Source organism: Vombatus ursinus, unplaced genomic scaffold (assembly GCF_900497805.2).
Source record: "Vombatus ursinus unplaced genomic scaffold, bare-nosed wombat genome assembly UNPS02014773.1, whole genome shotgun sequence".
Taxonomy (NCBI): Eukaryota; Metazoa; Chordata; class Mammalia; order Diprotodontia; family Vombatidae; genus Vombatus; species Vombatus ursinus.
This window is the reverse complement of record NW_020954551.1, coordinates 3,371,900-3,396,236: the sequence shown is the minus strand read 5'-3', so window position 1 is coordinate 3,396,236 and position 24,337 is coordinate 3,371,900. Positions and strand designations below refer to the sequence as shown.

The window sequence follows — 24,337 nt, the reverse complement described above, 5'->3', positions numbered from 1 at the left end:
CTTTGATGTTGGTGTTATGATGCTATGTGCTTCTCTAGCGGAGGGTTCCAGGTGACACCCCCCCCCCCAAAAAAAACTTTCTGATGATCTTAGGAACATAAGAATCTGTAAAAGGAGGGCAACAGTGACATTTGGAGCTCTGAGATGGAGCTGTGGCTAGTAGCACGGAAGATTAAGGCCAGCTGTGGACCTCTGGTACTCACACTAACAATTTGTCATCTCTTCCCGCAGGATGGGAAGGTTGGGAAGTAATACTAAACTGATTTCCTAATGTGAAAAGCAAATAATGCCCATGACATGCTTACACTGCAATTAGTCTTGTTTAAAAGGCAGAAGATTCCCTCTGGGCAAGAAGCCTGTGACCTTCAATTCCTTAGAGAAGTGAAAGTTTGCAGAAGGAAGGAAGCCAGTCATTCCTGCTATCTGCACCCCATAAAAGCCAGCAGGCTGCACCAGAACTTGGCACTCCTCAGAGCACCACTGACTTACCCAGCTGCACCCTGCTCTTAGCAGAAGGCCCCTGCGATGGCAAGGATGCTGGCCCTCACCCTGCTGCTGATCTCCCTGGATGGCATCCAGACCATGAGAATCTGCTCCTTCAATGTGAGGTCCTTTGGGGAGGCGAAGAGGGAGAACTCCAAAGCTATGGATGTTATAGTAAAGGTAAGGAGCCTGACACCTCTGACTTGAAGAATAGCCTGGCGGCACTCCAGGGAAGCTCTCTGCCCCAAGAGCCAAGCTCTGTGCTAAGGAATATTAGAGAGCAGAGTTTCCAGTATAACTGCCCCAACCAAGCCTTCTGTTCATGAAGCTAGCTCCAGGAGGGGCAGTGTTGCGTAGTGAGAAGCATGCTGGAACTGAAGATAGGAGCTGCCTGGAGTTTGAATCTTGCTCCTGGGTGACCCCGGGCAAATTGTCCAACTATTCCGAACCTGTTTCCTTAGTTGCAAAATGAAGGGTTGGAGTAGTTGACCTCTTAAAGTTGCTTCCAACTCCACAGCAATGATCCTATGACCTTGGGTTCTGATCGTACTTCTGACATTTGGTCACCTTGGGCAAACTGATTAACATCTCAGAGCCTCAGTTTCCTCATCTGAAAAATGGACTTAAATACTTAGAGGGACAGCCTCAGAGAGAGCTGGCCTCAGAGCATGGATGACTTGGGTTCAGTTCTGCCCCTGACCCATACTGACTGTGTGAACCTAGGTCAATTAGCCTCTCTGCATGAAGCTGTCAACCTGCATTGGTACAAAAAGCACTTTCATTAAGAATTCCCCATACTAAGGAAATTGTAGATTGACTCATCATTGAAAGAAGGATATCTTGTTCTCTTTGGCCCCAAAGGGCAGAATAGAAAAAGAAGCAAAGACGGGTAGAAATGTATATTCAGACTTGCTATCAGTGAAAACTTCCACCGCACTGGCTGCCCCAACATGGGGTGGGTTGCCTTAGGAGCAGTGGGTTCCCCTGCACTGGACATCTTCAGGCAAAGGCTAGAGGGTCCATTGGAGCTTTTATAGGTTGGACTAGAGGACTAATGATGACCCTTCTAAATCTGAGATTCTGTGATTAAAAGTTCAATCCCAAACACCCACACAAGTCAATTGAACTGATTAGTAAATATTCACCTTTAAATTAGTTCCATCCAATTCATAGCGGCTCCTAACCATTTTCCAGGCTGTTCCTCCAGTTCCCATGAAGATTCTTTGCTGGCCCCGCCTTTCCTAGTTACTTTTCCTCTTGTTTGGATATAATTAGCTCATATGCTTTTCTTCAAATTCTGCTTTTTTTTTCTTTAAATGAGCCAGCAAATTTGGCTAAGCACTAACTGTAACTAAGATCGTCTTCTCCAAGAGTTCGGACCTATTTAATCTTGGGTTTTAGGGCAGGGTCTGGGCCGGTTATTTAGCCAATTGATATTTGTTATGGCCTGAGAGGCACAATCACAATAGGGGGAGAGAGGGAGGGACCCTATACAAGGAAAATATTTTCCTGTTTCAAAATGTGCAATCCCTGATGATGAATTCAGTAATGGTTAAGGGAGCATTGTAGGATAGGAGTAAGATTTATAGCCAGCAGGGACCTTAGACGTCATAGGTCCGACCTCCTCATTTCAGAGGAAACGAGAATTGTTGAGTAACTTGCCCAAGGTAATGAGTAGCATTGCTCCCACTTGCTTATTCAGCACCCTATAAGGTTGCTGCAGGCGGGGTTTGGGGTTTTTGTTGTTGTTGTTGTTGTTTACTTTTAAAACATTATTGATGTCTTTTTAATATCACCTTAATTTCTGAACATATTTCCCCTCGCTCTCCACTCAGTAAGTCATCCCTTGTAACAAAGAGGAAAAAAATTGACTTGACAAAATGTTCAGCAAAACTAACCAATGTGTCAGATGAGAATGATCATGCATGCAACATTTCATACCCATAATCCCTCACCTCTGTAAAGAAGGGAGGGAGGTGCATTTTCTCAACTCTTTAAGGACAATGAAATTACACAACATTCAGGTTCAGGTTTTTCCTTGTTGTTCTTTCCCTTTACATTGTTGTGGTTATTAGGTAGATTTTGTTTTCAAGAAATAGCATTTTTGTGTCCCAAGGATTGCCCTGGAGGGAGGAGCCTTGGGATGTCCCAGCTCAGTAAGCAGACCTGTCACACAGAACTCCTTTGAGAGCTGTGATTCACACATTGCCAGTTGGCTAGAAATCCAACTACACCTAATGTGTTTACTGATGACTCATGGTCTTTGCCACCCAAGCCCATTGATTGAACGAGTTTGCTTGTGTGATATGAATGAAGGAGCATGGGATGATGGCAAGAGAGATAGATGGAGAGTCTGGAGACCTGAGTGCTGACCCTATTCCTGATGCCCATTATCTATGTGACTTTGGGAAGGCTGAAGGACCACAGGATGTAGGGGTCACAGGGTGGGGGGGTCAAACCTATGTGGCCTTGGGCAAGTGACATTTTGTGGTTTAAATTAACCCCTAAATTCTGAGACCATGGGTCTAATGACCTTGTACCATACTACCTATTCTACACAAGAAAATTTCAACAAGCGCTATTATGTGCTAGGCACTGTACTAGGTGCAGGAGATATATGAATAAAATAGACCCTGCCTCAAGGAGCTTGCTTTCTACTTGGGGATGCTGAGGGAGGAGAGGAGCATAACATGAACACAGAAGAGTAGAGTACAAGGAAAATGGAGGGGGGGGAGAGCACCTATATCGGAGGCTAAGGATGGAGATCAGAGAAGGCTTCCTGACAGAATGGGCCCCTAGAGCTGAACCTTGAAGGAAGACAATGGGGGTGGGGAGGGGGAAAGAGGCCACTCATGGCATAGGAGGGGGCACACACAACTTGTGGTGTGTCACGTTGAGGGAATGGTGAGCAGTCTGGTTTAGCTGAAAGGTAAAGCTCTTCCAAGAGAGTAGCATGAAGTAGAAGTGGGAGCCAGACCATAGAGGACCATTAATGCCTGGGGAAGGGTGCAAAGTGGGTAGAGTTTGTCTTTTAGCCTATAGGCAATGGGGAGCCATGGAAGGTTTCATAGTTGCCTGGAAATACCAGGCTATGAGGAAACTGCTCCTTAGAATAATTAGAACCTGACTAGGACAGAAATATGTCCCCAAACTTCCCTGCTGGGGTTCTGATCCTGGAGGCAGCCAGGGTCCAGGGATGGGGCTGAATCAGACCATCCTATCTCCCATTATCTTCCAAATAGCTCTCCTCACCTTTGTCTCTTGGAAGCTATCATTCATGATGAGGATAACAAGAATGGCACTTTAAGATTTGCAGGGTGTTTTACATATGTCATTTCACAACAACCCTGGGACATGGGTGATATTATTATCTCCATTTTACAGATGAGGAAACTGAGGCAGACAGCGGCGAAGTGACTTAAGTGTCCAAAACAATATTTGAAGTAAGATCTCCCTGAGTCCTAGCCCAATACTCTATTCCCCAAGTCAGCTTCAAGGCTCAGATCCCATGCCACTTCCTACAGGAAGGCTTTCCTAATTCCTCCCAGTGGTCAGTGCCCTACTCCCATCTTCCAAAGTCAGGAAAGAGATTAAGGATCTAACAGGAAAAGGGAGAAGCATCACAAGGAGTGAATTTCGCTTGGGGCAAATGAGGTAAAGGTCGTGGGTTGCATCCACAGGAAGAATGTGGACCACGGGCAGTTCCCTAGTGGATAAGACCCAGAGCATGAGTCAAAGACAGCACATCCCAGCTCACTGGAGCCTTTAGCGACTTAAATCTGTGGGAGGGTGAGATTTTTGCTGTTGCTGGTTTTAAAATGAGACTCTTTTCCGGAGGCAAATAGGAGACAGCCCCAGTGAAGATATAATCCGTGTACAATGGCATTTGGAGTTTGGAAGCCTGGGGGCAGAATCCATCATCTCATACTGCTAGCTGTGGGACCATGGACAAGGAAACTAATGTCTCTGAGTCCCACCTTGTTCATCTCAAAAAAGGGAGAAGGTGAAACTTTAGTGCTCACCTCCCTTTCCCCTTCAAGTTGTTGAAAGGCTGAAACATCTTAGGACAGTTTAAAGCTTGTTCAGTCTCAATTGTGTCCAACTCCTGGTGACCCCATTTGAAGTTTTCTTGGCAAAGATAGTGAAGTGGTTTGCCGTTTCCATCTCCAGCTCATTTTACAGATGAGGAAACTGAGGCAAACAGGGTGAAGTGACTTGCCCAGGGTCACACAGCTAGTAAGTGTCTGAGGCCAGATTTGAACTCAGGATGAACTCTAGGCCCCACACTCTATTCGCTGTGCCACTTAGCCACCCATAAAAAATTATTAAATTATTAAAACTTAAAATTTCACTAATACTTTTAGGATATTGTGCATGTGATATATACATGTATACACACATACATACATGTATATATGCACTTCTGGGATAAAGCATGTATTAATATATGTATATATAATATGTATACATTTGTGTCTTTACATATATGTAGATATAGTACATTGTGTGTTTACACATGTGTATGCATGTATTGAAGCGCTTTGCAAATTTTAAACCACCGTGTAAACATCTATTATTATTATCACTATCAGAAAACCTGAAACAGGTGACCTGAAACACCGACAAAGGGAATGTGTGGTTGAACACACTCATCGATTGATATTTGTCTCCAATTGATTGGGAAATTAGTCATTCTGTCTGAAGGACAGAAATCCGTGGCACCTAAAAGATGTATGACCTGTAGCCATGCCCTCCAGACCTGGGATTTCTTCGGGATAGAGGAGCTTTCTGTCTAAAAACTCCCAGCCCACGGCACAGAAAGACGAGGCAACAATGATTCCAAGCGATGGGCAGGAGCAGCTAGGTGGCGCAGTGGATAGAGCACCGGCCCTGGAGTCAGCAGAACCTGAGTTCAAATCCGACCTCAGACACATAACACTCACCAGCTGTGTGACTCGGGGCAAGTCACTGAACCCCAATCGCCTTGCAAAAAAAAAGTGATTGGCAAAAAAAAAGTGACCAACAGATGTGTTTGGAGTGCAATTTTCTGAGCTTTGGAGAAAACCCAAAGAGAGTGTGGCCATCAGCTATAGGGAAAAGGGGGCGCTTTGTGTCTTTGATGTCACTCCTTTTATTCAGAGAAGCAACGTGGGGTCATAGATTTAGGACGGGACCAGATCATAGAACCATGGAGTCCAATCCCCTCGCTTTATAAGTGAAGAGGCTTAGCCAAGGTCAGACAGCTAAGAAGCAGAGAGGAGCATCAGTTTGAACTCAGGTCTTTACATATTGCCACCAGATTAACTTTTTCAAAAATGTTGCCAAGTACTTGTCACTTCTTTGGTCAGAAACATTCAGTGGTTCCACGTTGCCTTAAGGCAATGTGACATAGTAGATAGAGAGCTGACCTCAGTCAGAAGGGCCTGGGTTCAAGTCTAGCTTCTGACACATCCTTGTTTCTTAACCTCCCAGTCATCTAAGCAGATGGTATCAAATTCTAATAGAAACTCAACTGTACCCAAGGATCCCCAGGGAGGAGGATGAACATTGACTCAGTTTTAAAATATAATCTTATTTTGTTTTATTGTATTTTTATTTATTTTGTTAAATATTTCCCAATTACACTTGAACCTGGTTTGGGCTGGACTGCCATGTAATCAAATCTTTAAGACTAGACGTTTCAGAGAAGGTACCCACGTACCTCACCAGGGAGGTCTTGAAGCTTATCCCTGCCTTATTCACAAAATCGCAGTACTTCAGACTTGGTAGGGGCTCTCACATGGCTGTGCCCACCGCTTTATCCGCTGTCACTTGCTGGGCTCTCCGGGGTGAATAAGCGGCTCTCCAGACTCGATTTCCCCTTGTTGCCATGACCTCGCTAAGAAATGCTGAATGCGCTCCCTTTGATGGCCTGTTTATCTTTTGTCACAGATCATCAAACGCTGTGACATCGTGCTCCTGATGGAAATCAAGGACTCCCGCAACACCATTTGTCCCACCTTGATGAAAAGGCTGAATGGGTAAGAAAAACAAGTCCTTGGGGCCCCCTTTCATGCAAACAGACAATGGCAAAAGAGAACTGAAACTGGAAAGGAGGGCAGGGACAGAAACCCTGCCCAGCTGAAACATCTGGCCACATCTGCTCACATTCCCTAGGGCGAGTATGTCCCAAGGAAAGACCTTTGGGGCAGGATGAATATGCAAAGGTTATGATCACAAAATTGAAAACAAGGAAACAGATAAGAGACTGGAAAGAGAAAAACAAAGGAAGGAAAGATATAAAAAGCCCACTGGATGAAATCTCCTGTTGACTGGACAGCTCACTAGTTGTGTGGCTTTGAGCAAGCCACCTAGCTTCTCAAGGACTCAGTTTCCACATTTGCAAAATGAGACTAGATGGGCTTCAGCAATAACATTCATAGTATGACTCTGTGATTCTTAGGAGGAGGAAGGAAGGCCTGAGAATGGTAAATTTGCCTTTTTGGCCCAAAGTCAAGGACCTTCCAGAGAACCTGCCAGCATCCTCAGCTTTCACCCGCTTCCTCCCTCCTGTGCAACAGATCAGTCCTCAGGGGCAAAAGGGAGGGGCAGTGCACTGCTGGGTGACTCAGTTCTGCCTCATGGCATCAGACATTTCGAACTCAAAGGGCGCTGAGACGTCTAGTCTAACATGCCTCCCCCATTTTACAAATGAGGAAACTGAGGCTCAGAGAATGGAAAGGACCCAAGGTTCCACAGACAGGATCAGAGATGTAAAGGCACAGAGGGACCCTAGGGATCTAGTAGCCCATCCCTTTTATTTTACCGATAAGGAAACTGAGAAGTGGAATGATTTGCCCACAGTTAGTGAGTAGCTAGACAGAGATTTTTAAGTCAGGTCCTCCACTATATCACAGCTGCCTCCTGTGGCTTCCATTCTCCCCTAGATCTCCTAATTGGGAAATGTTTCCCATTCTCGACTTGATAGAGGTCCAAAGATGCTGGACACATGTTGTCACAAGTACATTACAGTATCCCTTTTAAAGAAATTGGATTAATGAGTCATTTGCATGTAAATCATAGAAATAGGGATGGGCTATCCTAGCTATTCAAAACAAGCCTAGCCTTACATAAACAGGAAGTTGGAGTTCAATTTATTATGACCTAACCCAGCCAAGTTCTGGATTTGGCTTTAAAAAACAAAATAAAACAAAAAAAAAAAAAACCCCAAAACTCTGGGTTCTGCATAGACTGCAAAAGGGCCCAAAAGTTCCCCAAAATGGAACTCCAAAGCTATCCAAAACTCCAGGCTCTACACACACAGAGAGGGGGACAGCTGAGCTGGGAAGCTGCACCCTGCTGTGGCCTTCCTAGGACAGAATCTTTCATTTCTTGAGCTCTTGATTGAGGGTGGGGGTAGAAAATAGTCATTTTAACCTGGATTCCTACAACTTCGGGGAGTTTCCAGCATGCATTTGGCAAATGTGAACAAAACAAAAATTTCACCGGATAATAGTTAGAGGTAGCTAAGGGGATGGAGAGAAGACAGATGAAGCCCAGAAGAAAGAAGGCGAGTTTCCACTGAAAAAGTCTAAAATGGTAATTATTTTAAGGGATTCGCACAGAACTACAGAATCCCAGAATTGGAAGGAACCTCAGAAAGGTCAAACAACAACAACAGTAGCTAATTTTTTTTTTTTTGCTTTTTGGTGAGGCAGTTGGGGTTAAGTGACTTGCCCAGGGTCACACAGCTTGTAAGTGTTATGTGTCTGAGGCCAGATTTGAGCTCAGGTCCTCTATCCACTGCGCCACTCAGCAGCTCCCAGAATAGCTAACATTTTTATAGTACCTCAATTAAGGCTTGTAAAATTCTTTACACTTATTTTCTAAATATGGAGGATAATAACAAGAATCTCCTTCACAATGTATCTGATAATTGATCATCCGATCTGTGCTGAAAGACTTCCAGTGAAGAGGAACCCGCCACCTCAGAGGTCACCCAGAGCATTTGGGGGTAGTTCAGGGAGGGAGCTTTCCCTGACGTCAAGCTTAAGTCTCTCTTCCATGTGGCAGAGACTCAAACTCTTCATAGCATTGTAGACTTAGCGGTTGGAAGGGGCCTCAGGGGACACCCCATCCAGTCCCGCCATTGGATAAACGAGATAAGTGATAGCTTTCACGTCCTCACGGAGTCTCCCCGACACCAAACGTTTCCAGTTCCTTCATCGATGCTCATGTGGAATGTTCACAAGACCTTCCACCATATTGGTTGGCCTTGCCTGGACACTTCCAGCCAATTGATATCCTTCCTTAAATGTGACACCCAAGGTTGAACCCAATGCTCCAGATGACGCCTGACCAGGGCAGTCTGGGATCTTTTGGGGAAAGTGTTGCATTACTGAATTGCTAGACATGTCAGTTTCTGTTGTGTGGATTATTTTGTTTTTTTAAATTTTAATTCTTTTTGTTACATTTCAAGTTCTGAACTATCTCCTTCCCTCCCTCCCCACCCTGCACTAGAGAAGGCTACCATTTGACACAGATAGATATAAATACACACGTATACACATACATACACATTTATACCTATATATGTATATATATATACATACACACGCACATATACTATGCATACTTCTATATATCAGTTCTTTCTCTGGAGGTAGATAGAATCTTTCTTCATAGGTCCTTTGTAGTTGATTCAAATATTTGTAATAATCAGAATAGCTTAGTCCTTCACAGTTACTCTTTGAACAATGTTGCTGTTACTGTATACAATGTTGTATTGGTTCTACTCATTGCACTTTTCATTATTTCATTAAACTCTTTCCATGTTTTTCTAAAACCATCCTGCTCCTCATTTCTTACAGCATAGTAGTATTCCATCACAATCAGATGCCACATTTTTTTCAGCCATTCCCCAACTGATGGGCATTCCCATAATTTCCAGTCCTTGCCACCCTAAAGAAATCTGCTATAAATATTTTAGAACATATAGGTTCTTTTCCTTTTTCCCTGATCACCTTGGGAAACAGACCTAATAGTGGTATTGCTGGGTCAAAGGGCATACACAACTTTATAACTCTTTGGACATAATTCCACATATATTACTTTCTTTTTTTAATAATTTTGTTTTTCCCCAGTTAACATGTAAAGACAATTATTAACATTCATTTAAAAAAATTTTTGAGTTTCAAATTTTCGCTCTCCCCTCCCCCTTCCCTGAGTTAGTAAGCGTTTAATAAAGGTTATCGTATTATTGCTTTCAAAGAGTGGATAGAATACCAGGCCTAGAATCAGGAAGACCTGGGTTTGAATTCTGCCTCTGTTAGTAATCAGAAGATTTAACTACCTTGCTCCTCAGTTTCTGTAAATGTACAATGGGAATAATAACACCTGTGGTATCTAACTCAAGGATCATGGCTCTATTGCTACGTGAGCCTCTATGTGTACTCGTTATGCTCCCCATTATAATGTAAGCATCTTTTAGGGATATTTCATTCTCGAGCACCAAGCAGAGTGCTTGACACATTGTTGTTTGGTTGTTTTTCAGTCGTGTCTGATTCTTTGTGACCTCATTTGGGGTTTTCCTGCAAAGATACTGGAGCCATTTGCCATTTCCTTCTTCAGCTCATTTTATGGATAAAGAACGGAGGCAATTAATAGGAATGTATATGTACAGCCTATATCAGATTGTGTGCCATCTTGGGGAGGGTGGTGGGAAGGAAGAGGGAGAAAAATTTTAAACTCAAAAGCATATGGAAGTGATTGTTGATAAATCAAAATAAATTAATTAAAAATGGGGGACAAAAAAGAACTGAGGCAAACACGGTCCAGGGTCACACAGCTAGTAAGTGTCTGAGGTAGGATTTGAACTCAGGTCTTCCTGACTTCAAGCTTGGCACTCTATCCACTGGACCACCTACCTGCCCCATTCGGCGTATAGGCGCTTGATAAATGACTTTTGATTGATTGTTAACTGAAAAAGATCTCAGAAACCATCCAGTCCAGGTCCTTTGTTTTACAGATGAGGAAACTGAGGTCCAGAGTATTTAAGTGATTTAGCCATAGGTTATACAGGCAATAAATATTAGACCCAGGATTTGAACCTGAGCCCCTGCAAACCTTAAAGCATTATCGGTATGTATTGCCCTTGTGATTGTGGGTCAAGATCCAGGTCGTCAGACTCAGAAATGAGAAGCTAAGGAGAGAACAAAAACACATTGTGGGTCTGTGGTCGGGAAGGGTGAGACAGATAGTAGATGAAGGATTCAAGATGGTGGAACAACGCCGACTTACAAAGCTCCTGAAAAATCTTCCTGTCTCCTAGGAAATCCCAAAGAGACACAAAAGGCTACAACTATGTAATTAGCAACCGGCTGGGAAGAAATGCCTACAAGGAACAGTATGCTTTTCTCTATAGGTAAGCACGTATTTCAGTGGTCTGGGAGGTCCAGAATGTTAATGCTTTCCTTAGTGTTAATCATCCATGTCCACCCATGCCGCCTCTTCATCCTGTGATATTCTTATCTGTGTCCTTCTGCAAACCTCTCTTTGGGACGTCCAACCCAATATGCTGAGGTACTTAGAGGACCATGGAGTCCATCAAGTTCAAGCCCCCTCACTTTACAGATGAGGAAACTGAGGCACAGGGAGGTTGTGTCATAGACGCAGTAAGTGGCAGAACCAGGATTTGAACCTAGGCCCTTTGACTCCAAATCCAAGGCCTCCATCTTTCTAGATCTATCTGTTGACGTAGTATGGCTATCAATGGACAATGCATTTGTTTCTTTGACACTAGAGTTCGGTCATAACCGATTCTTCTCATAGCCATAGCAATTCATGAAAACTATCTTTAAAGGTAGGGATGTGATCTTGGTGTACATTTGGTGAAGGCTTTACCCCCTCTGGAATCCCAGGGTTTTCCAGGTATCACAGGGACCCGAGACCTCTATGTAGGAATCCCTTCTTTTTTTATTATAAAGCCTCCTCAGAGAGGCAGCAGGATATAGTAGATAAAAAGCTGAACTCAGAAAGTCAGGAAAATATAGAGGGAAAGTCCTATCTCTGATGTTGTGGATAAATTAAAATGTTGGACGAATCATTTAAAATCATGTAACCTCTTGGTGCCCCCAGGCAAAATTTTAAGACATTTAAGTTGTAGAGAAGGTGGTGACCTGCATTAGTAAAGGGTATTTTCTATAGTAGCAGTGGAATTGCAGGTCCATTTGGTACCACTCAGGGCATCCCTCATTGCCTCTGCAAAATGAAGAATGTGGCAAAGTGACATCATGCCTGGATGTCTTATGGTATTTGGCGGATTATGTAATGGATACTATCACATAATTATTTGTCAAGGTTAACTAAGCTTTTGGATCAGCTTGGGAGTTGTATGGGCAGTTTGATTGTGACCTTTGACCTCTTGGATTCAATTTGCCATTTATTAAGGACCTAGTATGTGCAAGGCACTAAGCTAGGCATGCAGATGCAGAAAAACCGTCCCTACACTCAAGGAGCTTACCTTCTGCTGGAGTGAAATTACATATACACAAAGTCCATACTAAGAATGTGCGATATTGTACAGAGAAATTCAAAAGGGGGAGAGCATAGAGATCAGGAAAGTCCTTGTGACCTGAGCCGAACTTGGAGGGAAGCCTGGTATTCTCATGCTTTTGTTCTGCCAAGGACCGGACTGACAAAGAACTGGATGCTATTTTCTGTGGTATTCCATTTTCCTAGCTAAGATGAGAGGCAGGCACATAATTCATACTTCTTAGTGTTCTCAGACACCAGCGAAAATGGAAGTCTGACTGATGACTCTCAGAGTTAGTAGTGATTAATGATTCATTGTTAACAGTCAATCTGGTATCTGCAGTTTGATGATCAAATCATCATTTAGTAAAAGATTGAAGCCAAATCAGAAAGTTAGAGGTGCTTTTCCCCAAGAGGACATTAGACCAAAACCTTCCTGTCTTCAAAGTGACTTTTTTAAAAATGGAAGTGACTCCAACCAGACTCTTGTTTCCTTTTTACTTTATTTAGAGAGAGTGTGGTATCTGTGAAGAAAAGCTATCTCTATCACGACACCCAGAACGGAGATGAAGACGTCTTTTCCCGAGAGCCCTTTGTGATCTGGTTCTACTCACCTCGAACTGGTGAGTCACAGCTAAGAGCACCAACTTTGTTAGAAGAAGCCTCATAGGTTTAGAGGCAGGAGGGTCCTTGGAGATCAGAGTTCAACCTCTTCATTTTACAGACGAGGAAACTGAGGCTCAGAGAGAAGTGACTTGTGGAAGAGTCAGATTTTGTAGGCAGGTCCTCTGCCTCTAAATCTGGAGCTTTTTTCACTGCACCATATGTCTTCTTTTATATTCTGAAGGACTATTATCAGAGCCAGTGAATTGCCTCCCTGGCTTTTCTGATACACAAAATCCTCTGAATTGGAGAACCCCAGATCTGGGTGGGTCTGAGCAAAGATTTTTCAAATCAAGAACTTTTCTTTAATTTTATGAATGTCAAGAATGAGAGACAGCTAGGTGGTGAGGTAGATCGAAGGCTGGGCCTGGAGTCAGGAAGACTCATCCTCCTGAGTTAAAATCTGGCCTTAGACTGTGTGACCTTAGGCAAGTCACTTAAACCGATTTGCCTCAGTTTCCTCATCTGTAAAATACCGATAATAATGGCACCTACTTCTCAGAGTTATTATGAAGGTAAAGTGCTTGCAAACTTTAAAGAGCTATGTAAATGCTAGCTAGTATTATTGTTATTATATTTATTATTCCAATGAGTTTTTCTGATCTGGGTCCAGACATACTGTCAAATGTAGTCCTTTCCTATTTCAGCCGTGACTGTTAGACTTTTAAACCTATGTGGATTTTTTTTTCCTGAAAGGAAATATTAATTCTATGTTCCTATGACCTTATGATTTAGCTTGCCTAGTTTATTTTCCCAAAGATATTCTCCATTTAGTTTATTTCCTTTTTGAAAAAAGTTCTTCGTTCCTCAATTCAATTCCATTCAGCAAACATTTCTTAAATGCAAGACAAGAGACCAAAGCATGGCAGGGAGACATAAAGGCCTGGCCTTGGAGTCAAGAAGACCTAGGTTCAAACATTACCCCTGACACATATTAGCTGTGCGACGATAGTCAAGTCATTTAATGTCTTAGTACCCAGTCAACTCTTTAAGAGTCCAAGTTACAAATGGGTTGTTGATCTGCCCCAGTGGAGGGGGTTTCTGCTTCGGGAGTTCCCTTTGCCAGTATCTAGACCAAAACCAACAGAATGAACATTGACATCTGACATCGCAGGTACCTGAAGTTAAATGATTTTGCCTAATGTGAACTTTGTGGTAGAACATAATGCTTCTTTAAAATGGGAAAAACAACAACAATAACAATGATAATGATAATAATAATAATAATAACACTCACATAGTGCTTTAAAGTTAACAAAGAGAAAAGAGGAGAGAGAAAAGGGGGAAGGAATTTGCATTTCTGTTGAAAGTGTGTGGTGGATAGGTAGACCTTTACTTGATATACTTTCAACAGAAGTACAAATTCTGGATACCAACAGAAACATTTAGAGAGGGGCTTTTGTTAATTGCAAGAACAGAAAACCAAAAAACCAGAAACGTTTCATACTCTCACCCCCTCCATTTCAGGCCCAGGCCTCTTCTTGCCCTCCTGGGTGTCACCAGACTGTCCCTAATGAATGATTTGTCCCAGGTGTAAGGATAACTCATTAAGTCACTGAATTTGGGGTTAAAGGTTCAATCCTTATACGCCCTTCCCCCTGTAAAGATGGATTCCTCCCTCGTCTCCCTCATTTCATGGTCCCTTTTACTCCTCACCCACTATCATATTCTAAATCATACCATACGTCTCTGTGTATACCATCTCACTTTTTCCTCGTCCTCTACTAAATAAAACCCAAATTCTTTAGTCAGATTCAAGACCCGCCCCCGCCTGTCTCCAGAATTATGGCATAATTCAATGTTAGAGCTAGACCTGAGAGATCATCTGGCCAAATTCCCTCATTTAAAACCCCCAGAGAGAAGTAATTTGTCTGAGATCACGTGGGAAACAGTTCGCAAAACTAGGGCTTAAACCCAAATTGTATGACTTCAAATCTCCTGCTCTGTCCACCACACTCCTCCTCCCCCCCAAGTATTTATTATCCTCATTTTAGAAGTAAGGTCCCTTACTGGCTGTGTGGCTCTGTGCAAGTTACTTAACCTTTCTGAGCATCAGCCCCCTGATCTATAAAATGGGGACAGCATTAACTATAATGCCCATCTCACAGCTTTGCTGTGTTGAGATTCAAATGAAATCACAGAACTAAAGCATTTCACCTAAATGAACCATAGAAATACCAACTATTATTCCTTTGAAGATGTGTCTGGTTGGGGGAAAAACCATAGTATTCCAGTCTGTAAGGGGAACACTGTCTTCTTTTTTACTCTGTTTCTATGACCTCGACAGGGAGAACTTAACTAAGTCCCTGTTTTCTCCTGTTCTCAAGCTGTCACAGATTTTGTGATCATCCCTTTACACACAACACCTGAGACGTCTGTTCGGGAAATCGACGAGCTCTTTGATGTCTACATGGATGTAAAACGTCGATGGAAGCCTGAGGTCACTACCTTGAATGTTGAACAAGAGTTTGCATTTTATGGAGAGGCTACCCCATAAGCCACTGGAGCTTCTTGGGATGGGGAGTGACATGGTCAGACCTGTGCCTAAGGAATACCAATACGGCAGCTACATAGGGAATGGATAGTTTAAAGATATGAAGGCTTGACCTAAGGTGGCAGTCACGTGAGCAGAGAGAACGGAATGGATGCAAAGGATGTGGGGTGGAATCCACAAGATTCAGCAACTGATTTGATAGGTTGGGGCAGAGAGCATGAAGTGTTGAGAATGGCTCTGATGTTTCAAACCTGGGGGATTGAAGAGTGCTGGTGCTCTTAACAGAAACAGAGAAGTTAGGGAGACAGCTGGGGCCAGGGGGAAAGAGAATCAGTTCATTTTCTGTTCTGTGGAATGACAGAATCACGTGAGACAATGCATAAGGCTCCTTTCCCTTCTAGGGCATGTGTGAGATGATGTATGAGGCTCCTTCCCTTTCTGTGATCACAGGCAACCTCTCTGGGCCCCTTTTGTTAGGAGATGGGAAAGTAACAGGAGGATGTGAAAATCGGAAGAATTAATGATGAGGTGGGCAGAAGAGAAAGAAAGCGGAAGAGAAGGTGGGGGTGATCAGGAAGAGGAGGAAAGGGAAATTTTAAATTCTGTAGAGTACAGACGAAAGGCCATCTTCAATGGTTCTCACCAACCTTGAGGGGAACAATATGGCCAAGGCCAGGGTCTAAGGTTCCTTAGAAATCCTGGACAGGTGGCATAAGTGGAGCTCAAAGAAAAACAGAACAAAGTTTACTTAAGTCTGAGGCAAGATTTCCCACTTGACAGCTTGGTAAGGAAAAGAATTCTCCCCTGAAGCTATGAGAGAAGGAAATGCCCTGATACCCAAGCTTTCCTGCTACATACTATCTGTAAGAGAAAACTCCCCTTGAAATGGCAGAGAGAAAGAGTCCCCATACTGGTAGGCATAATATTCCTGCTTGAAAGTAGAAAACACTCATGCCTCACACATAATTACAACAAATACGTGTATGTTCCTGGGCAAAGATTTGTCAGAGTTGTGTTGGCATTGTGTAGACCTTGGTGACACTGCATGAATATGGATGGCATTGTGTAGCTCTAGGTGGTATCTTGTAGATTAGGTGGCATTTTGCAGACTTGGGTGGCACCGTGGAGATTTGGGTGGCATTATGTAAATGTGGATGATGTGGAATAGCCAGGATTGTATAGTTTATAGGCATTGTGGAGAGGTAGGCGATATCTTACATGGGTGGCATCATGCAGCAGTGGGTGACATTGTATAGAGATGGGTAGCATTATATACATGTAGGAATTACATAGCTTTGTGTAGACATGGTGTCATGCGAACACAACTGATATTGTATAGGTATAGGCACAGTGTAGACATGGGTGGCATTGTGTAGATGGCAGTAGTATTGTATAGATATAAGTGGCATTGTGGTATAGAGGAGGATGACATTGTGTAGAGATAGGTGACATTTTATAGACTTAATAATAGCTAATATTTATATAGTGCTTACCATGTGCCAGGCACTGTGCTAAGCACTTTACAATTATCATATCATTTGATCCTCAGAAAAAGCCTGGGAGGTGGGTGCTATTCTTGTCTCCTTTTTACAAAGGGAGAAACCGAGGCTCTGCGAAGTCCTAACTCTTAGTCCAAAGATTGACCCACTATGCCATGCAGCTTTCCATGGGTGTCTCTCATGTCCGTTTGTGTCAACCACAATTCTGTGCTCCTTGACTACCAGTCATAAAGCACCTCAAGAAGAACAATGGTGTGAAACAGATGGGCTTTGGTTTCAAGGAGTAGCTTGGGATGATTGAAAGTGCCAGACAACTTTCTGTAAACAATCTAGACCATTCTCTCCTGCCTGTTCCCTATTCAATTCTCGAGTCAGTTTTGGACATAAGATCACACACTAGAGCTGGAAGTGACCTTATCCAGCCCTTCATTTGACAATTGACGAAACTGAGGCCCAAATGACTTGCCCAGAATAGCACAGATAGTGTCTGAAGTGTAATTCGAACTCAGGATCTCTGATCTCTAACCCAGCACTCTTTTCTCAGTACCACAGTGCCTTGTCAAAACCAGGACTTGTGGAGACCTTTCATCCTAAATATAGAATCCTCTTCTTGTTTATTTTTATGTTTTAAAGAAAGGGGAATAGAGCTAATTTCTGTTGAGTTTGAGGGATCACAAAGCTTCAGTTTTGCTGTTGTGGATTATAATCAAAAACATCTGTAAAGTCTTTATACTTCTTGACTCAAGTCTATGTCTTTTAGAACTTCATCTTCATGGGAGACTTCAATGCTGGCTGTAGTTACATCCCAAAGAAGTCCTGGAAGGAAATCCGACTTCGGATGGACCCCAAGTTTGTCTGGCTGATTGGTGATAATGTGGATACGACAGTAAAGGGAAGCACAAAGTGTGCTTATGATAGGTAAGAGGCTCCCCTCCCCCCTCCCACTCCAGCCTAAAACCCTCACAATTCCTGCTGACTGCAACTCCCCAATGGCCAACTCATTTCTGGGAGGAAATCAGAGGGGACACAGCTGAGGGTTTTGTGAGAAAATCTAATAGCCAACTAAGCAGTAAAGGCATCCAGATGAAACATCAGCTATCCCAGGAACCTGAGTCAGCACTGCGATTCATCCCAGCAAACTCAACAATCTTCCTTCTGTGAGATTCCATTCTGTTCCATTTAGTGCTGAGAAGAGTTCTGCCATTATTCTGTGTCTCTTAAATGACTATCTTCTTAGAGAGACTCTTGCTTAGCAATCTGACCCCTTCTTGACTTCCCTTATCCTCTCTGTTCAGCTGACATCTACATCTATTAGGGCAACATTAAACAAGAGTCTGGGTGGGATAGTGGGAAGAGCACAGGGTGGGGGTCAGAGAACCTGGAAAAGAATCCCAGATCTCCTACGTCTGGGACTCTGGACCAATCCCTTGCCTCAGTTTCCTTATCTGTAAAATGTGAGGGCTGATCAAGGTGTTCTCTAAGGTCTTTTCCGTGTCTAAATCTATGATCCTTTGAGCCCAGATCTGAGTGTCATCGCTAAGAAATGAGACGTGACGAGAAGTATCCCTAGGGTGGGTAGTTCCTTCTGCTTTAAAGAGGGTCAAAGGGCCCAATTTAGATACAGGGCAGTGTTCCAGACTTAAAAACAGTCTGAGGCATTGCGTAAGGAATATTAAATACTTCTTTGTTCATTGTGGTTTGTACACTTTACGTCCTGTTTGTTTGTTATCAAAGTGCACAGAAGTCTTTGAGACCTTACTTTTCTCTCTGGCCCCTCCCCTATCCCAGCTGCTTGGTTGGTATAGCTTGGGAAAACCATTTGTTGGGCTGCACATGTCCTCATTCCTCATTCATTCATTCATTCATTCATTCATCATGCATTTGCCAGACTCTATGACATTAGAATGTAAATTCCTAGAAAGGAAAGATCTCCTCATTTGCCTGGATTTGCATATTCAGCTTTTGGCATACTTGGCACACAGTAAGTTCTTAATAAATGCTTTATCTATTGATCAGTCTATCATTATCTATCTCTGCTATGCACTGGATATGCAAAGATAACAACAAAATAGTCCCTACCCTCAAGGAGCTTACAATCTACTGGGTTTTAATCTCATAGAGAGATTTTTCCCCCCACTATCTTGATTTTGATCCCACATCTTGCATTCTATAAATACCTTTTTAAGCCCCAATGTACATTTGATGACCTTGCTAAGAGAGACCTTGCTAATTTCCATTGTATCCATAATCAGCTTTTGCTGAGACTATTGGGAGCAGGGACTCCTTAGATCTTTAGGCTTTGGACATAAATCCCCTGAAGCTGAACCCCGCAAAACAAAGACATGGTTTTGTTCTAGCAAATAGGGCATTTAGTGAGGACTTTGAAGTAAAATGACTGTCAGGAATATTTATCTTGGTAACAAACATACAGATCCCATATGAATTAAACTATCAGAGCCTTGGAGTATCAGCTGAAATTCTTATCTCAGCAATGACACTATAAATTTTCCCCAAAATGACTTCTATGGAATGAAAAGAGTCTTAAATAACAATCCTAAACACACAAAGCCATTGCTCTGAGAAAGAGAAGTATAATCAGTATTTGACCGAGACCCACTGGGACCTACTATTCAGTTTTCCTAACTCTTAGCAGAGAAAGGGAGAGGGAAAGAAAGAGTGAAAAAAGAAAGAGAGACAGAGATAGAATGCAAAGCCAGGCCTCCTCAACTTAATTCCATTTTGGAGCAGAACCAGAACAGAGTGTAAAACTGGACCATTCCATCACTCATGGCCACCCAGAAGGGAAAAGACCCTAAATACAGGCCAGAAACTACTCTTTTCTTAGCCACCAGAAGACAAAGGAAAGTCAAGGTAGAGATGGATGCACCAGGAAGCTGCTGTCTTAGCACCTACCAGAAGGGAAGAAAAAGGAAAAGCAGGCTCCTAATGACCTGACCAAAGCTTACTACTCCCTGTCCAAGCAGACTATCTGCTCCTGGTCACACAGCAGCTTGCTAGGGCCCGAGGGCTCCTCGCTGTCCTCCAGGGATATACCTTAAGGGGAAGGCTACACCTGGCCTCCATTTGAAGCTCTTCCAGCCAAAAGGTCACAGGAGCATAGATGTAAGAGGCCACGTGGTCCAACCCTCTCATTTTACAGAGGACAAGCCTTTAGCCCAGCGAGATTCATTGACATTCCCAAAAGTCACATAGGTATTGACAGAAGCAGGATTGCAATCTAGGTCCTCTAATGCCAAAGCCAGTGTTTTTTCTGCTGCCTCTCTGAATCAGTTTGGGACCTTTTAAATAGAGAGGATCTGCTCCCATTTATGAGCAGAAAACTATCATCTCTCAATCTAGTCCATATGACTTATCAGGGATTTAAGGAAAGGTCCTTTCCCATATTTGAACAGAAAGCCACCTCCTCTAGTCATTTCACTGGGGACCACCTGTCCTGGCAGGAGGAAAAATCATTCTAATAGCTACAAGGCATCAGTTGTTAAGGGCAGCTAGGGAGCTCAGTGCATAGAGTACTGAGCCTGGAGTCAGAAAGACTCACTGGCCTAGCTGTGTGACCTTGGGCACACCTGGTTTGCCTCAGTTTCCTCATCTGTAAAATGAGCTGAAGAAGGAAATGGCAAACCACTCCAATGCCAAGAAAACCCCAAATGGGTCACAAAGAGTCAGACATGACTGAAAAATGACTGAACAACATTGTTAATTATGCCATAGCCAAGTTTGGGGCAGGATCATCAAAGCCATCTTAAAACAGTATTTAGAGTTCATCTTTCGGTAGGAAGTCTAGGTTTCTTTAGGGACCCTCACTGCCTTCACATCAGCAGGCCAGTTCACAGAAATACGAATCCCAGAGCATCAAAATCCCCCAGGTCCCATGGTCTTCTTCATGCCAGGAGGTTTGCCCCGATCTGCTAAGTTTGTAGCTTTGCACATTTGCAAAGAGCCCACTCTCATTTCTCTTGTTTTGAGGTTTGGAACTTGTTTCTGTCTTACGAACCTCCTCGGTTCCCCTCAGGACTTTCAGGGTTGGGAATTTCCTTTGCAGAAGTTATCTCTATGGGAAACCGGCATCTGACAGTAGGGAAAAAAGAAGTCTTCCACTAGCCCCTCCAACCCTTACCAGAGCGGACAACCTAGCACTGAAGTCAGCAATTTCAAGACCAGAGATCATGGAGGATGTCTTCCCCCTTACCTATGGTTCCTCCATTAAACCCAGCCATGCTTCCATCCAGACCTACTCACAACCCTATAAATATCAAATCCAGGCCATAATCGAGAGACCGAGCAAGGCTTCACCTAATTGAGTGGTTCTTTCCTTCCTTGCCACAGGATCGTGCTCCAAGGCCAGAAGATAAACAGTTCCGTTGTTCCAGATTCAGCAGACATCTTTGATTTCCAGAAAGCCTACAGGTTGACTGAAGAGGAGGTAAATCTACCCCTTGCCTTTTCTCTAGGCTATCCTTAGTAATGTTGAATTTGTTCCCATGCAGTCTTCCCTTTGGAGGGCATTGGGGAAAGACCTGTATTTGAAGTCAGAGGATTAGGATTTCAATCCTGGATCTGGTGGTGCCTAGAACCTGTATTGTCTGGGGCAAGGCACGTCCCCTCGAAGAGCCTCCATCTTCTCATCTGTAGAACACGAGGTTGGACTAGATGGCCTCAAAAGGTCCCTTCTGCCTCTGATTGCATGATCCTCCCGTGGAATTGGGGAGCACAGCCATAGCTTGGCCCTTAGCACATTCTTTAAGACCAGTATTGGCAATAAATGTTGGCCAGGATAGGATGAGGGTCTAGTAGTCCTATAACTTGAAGAATTTCTCAAATTCTGAATTTATTTGGATCCAAATAACAAGTCAGGAAAACTCATCTTCCCAAGTTCAAATCTGGCCTCAGACACTTACCAGCTGTGTGACCCTGGGCAAGTCACTTATCCCCATTTGCCTCAGTTCCTCATCTGTAAAATGTGCTGGAGAAGGAAATGGCAAACCACTCCAGTGTCTCTGCCCAGAAAACCCCAAATGGGGTCACAAAGAGTTGGACACAATTGAAACAACTGAACAATGACAACAAATAGCAGGCTACTTTTCCTGTCCGGGCTTCAGGTCCTTCATCACTACGATAAGGGGAATGAAGTCAACGATTGATACCATTCCAGCTCTAAGAGTCTGTGACTCATTGATTGTCTTCTTTTCTTAGGCTCTCGATGTCAGCGATCACTTTCCTGTGGAATTCAAACTGCAGTCCGAGGGAAGCGTCACTAACCTCGTCAGATCAGTTGCCCCAAAAAAGAGAGGGAGAAAAAAGTCAATGCGTCCCTAGAAGCATGAGCTAATCTTTAATAACTCCCTCCTTTTCTTTTCTTTTCGTTTTAATAACAAAAACAACCCAAGCACCAACAGCTCTGGGGGCCATGGCAGCCCCCCAAACCATCAATGCCAGTTTGACCATATTCCATTGAGAGAAAAGGGCACTGGATTTGGAGCCAAAAGGACTTGGGTTAAAGTCTCAGCCCTGAGACTTTTTCCCTGTGTGACCTTGAGCAAGTCACTGGACCTCCTTGTCCCCAGTTTCCTCCTCTATAAAATGATAGAGTTGTACTAAGATGACATCTGAGATTTCTTCTAACTCTAGCTTTATGAACCTATTAATAGTGCAAAAGTGCTCATACCCTCTGATCCAGCCCACTACTTGATATGTACCCGCAAGAATGTGAAAGACAAAAACAAAAGTCCCTGATACAACAAAATATTTAAGCAGTATTTTTTATGGCTGCATATAATTGGAAAAAAGTGGGTGTCCATCAGTTGGGGAATGGTTGAACAAACTGTGGTTAGGTCAATGCAATGGAATGTTATTCAGTACAAAATGGCGGATATGATGAATTCAGAGAAATGTGGGAAGATCTGTCTGAACTAATGCAGAACGACGTAAGAAGGAGCAAAAACCAGTCTGTGACGACAGCGTCAAAGAAAAGATCTCCAAAAGGATGTCAAAATTTTGAGTAGCTGAAAAACCAATAATGGTCCTGGAGACCAGATAACAAAATATACTTACTTCTCTTGTCAGAAGTGAGAGTATTCGAGGGATGAATGGCTCCCACCTTATCAGAGCAAGTCACCATATCAGTTGTTTTTGCTTAATTGATTTTCTTTGTTCATTCAATTTAACAAGCATTTCTATGTGCCAGGCCATGTACTGTATTCTGGGGAAATTAAATCAAAATGAGGCAATCCCTACCCTATATTCAGCTCCTGTTCTTTGTCACAAGGGAGGGTTGGATTGGGATTGGGGTTGGGAATGGGGAGAGTGATCAGGAGGACTAAGGTGATAAAGGTATATCCAGCAAAGATTGTGATTTAGAAACCACAGGCATTAAATAAAACATTTTTAAACATTTAAATGCTTTAAATGATTAAAATAATACATTTTAAATAAAATATTTCTTAAAAGAATAGTGCACTTAAGCATACAGGAAATACCTAGGATGAACGAATGAATGAATGAATGCAAAGTGTTAATTAAGTACTTACTATGTGGCAATCCTGTGCTAAGTGCCTAAAATACAGATACAAGTAAGCAATACAACCCTTGCCTTCAAGACACTTACCCTCTAGTAGGGGGCAACAGCACATTCCGGGGAGAGGTGGCTGGGGAAGGCTGTTTTTGTCTGAGGAATCACAGGGATGGGGAGTGGAGTCATAGGGGAGGCAATTGTCATACTCCTTCCAAAAGCAATGAAAATATTGATTCGATAACTGTTCCCAGAACAAGAGGTGGAAAAAGGGGGCTGGGGAGAGCGCTACACATACGGTGGGATGGCAGTTGGAATGTGAAGCATGACCAACTAGGACGATGCAGTCCCAGGGTGGTGTTCCCAAAGCTGAACGGAGTGACAATAATAGTGACAATACTATAAGAGCTAATATTTACATAGCACCTATTATGTGCCAGACATTATTCTAAGTGCTTTACAAATATCATTTGAGTCTCACAGCAACTCTGCAAAATAAGAGCTATTATCACCTCCATTTTACAGATGAGGAAACTGAGGATAAGTGACTTGCCCAAGGTCACACAGTTAGTAAGTGTCTGAATTTGAACTCAGATCTTCCCGACTCAAGGCCCAGAGCTCTGTCCACTGAGTTACCAACTTCATAGTCACCCAAGGCAGTCTTAGGAAGTTCAGTGGTCCTGAGGGAGCAGGAGCAGGGTGCATGGCAAGGAGGAATCTCTATAGATTGAAAAATATTTGATATGAAGAGAATGTCAGCAGTGAGTGCTGCAGTTCTTATAACCAAGAGAAGAGAATAAAGGAGAGGTCAGCACTCTGCCAAGGGCACCACCCAGTAAGTAAGTAAGACTGGTTAGCCCAAGCAGATCACCCTTTCAGAATTGAGCGCCCTGTCTTGCTGTCTTTTCTATCTTGAACCTGGAGGTAGACTGTCTCTTTAATCAGTACTAATTATCAATACTAAATTTAATCAATACCTTCTCCAACTTTAAGTAAATCACCAACCTTAGAAGGAAATGGCCAAGGCAGGAGACCCTCCTTAAGCAAGACACATGTATGAGAGACTTTTTCAAAAGTTTTGTTGATGACCTCAGATATTTGACACTTACTAGCTGTGTGACTCTGGGCAAGTCACTTAACCCCAGCTGCCTCAGCAAA

The 24,337-nt window shown here is 43.1% G+C and overlaps 1 protein-coding gene across 1 annotated transcript; it reads left to right on the top strand.

The window, feature by feature from the left end:
- The first annotated feature begins 451 nt into the window (after nucleotides 1-451).
- DNASE1L3 (deoxyribonuclease 1 like 3) lies at nucleotides 452-22,909 on the top strand. The gene is made up of 8 exons (XM_027863703.1): nucleotides 452-663; nucleotides 6,415-6,503; nucleotides 10,793-10,885; nucleotides 12,505-12,617; nucleotides 14,985-15,097; nucleotides 17,411-17,568; nucleotides 20,998-21,094; nucleotides 21,865-22,909. The coding sequence occupies exons 1-8, from the start codon at nucleotides 526-528 to the stop codon at nucleotides 21,985-21,987; spliced, it is 924 nt and encodes a 307-aa protein (XP_027719504.1). The 5' UTR covers nucleotides 452-525; the 3' UTR covers nucleotides 21,988-22,909.
- The last annotated feature ends 1,428 nt before the right edge of the window (nucleotides 22,910-24,337 follow it).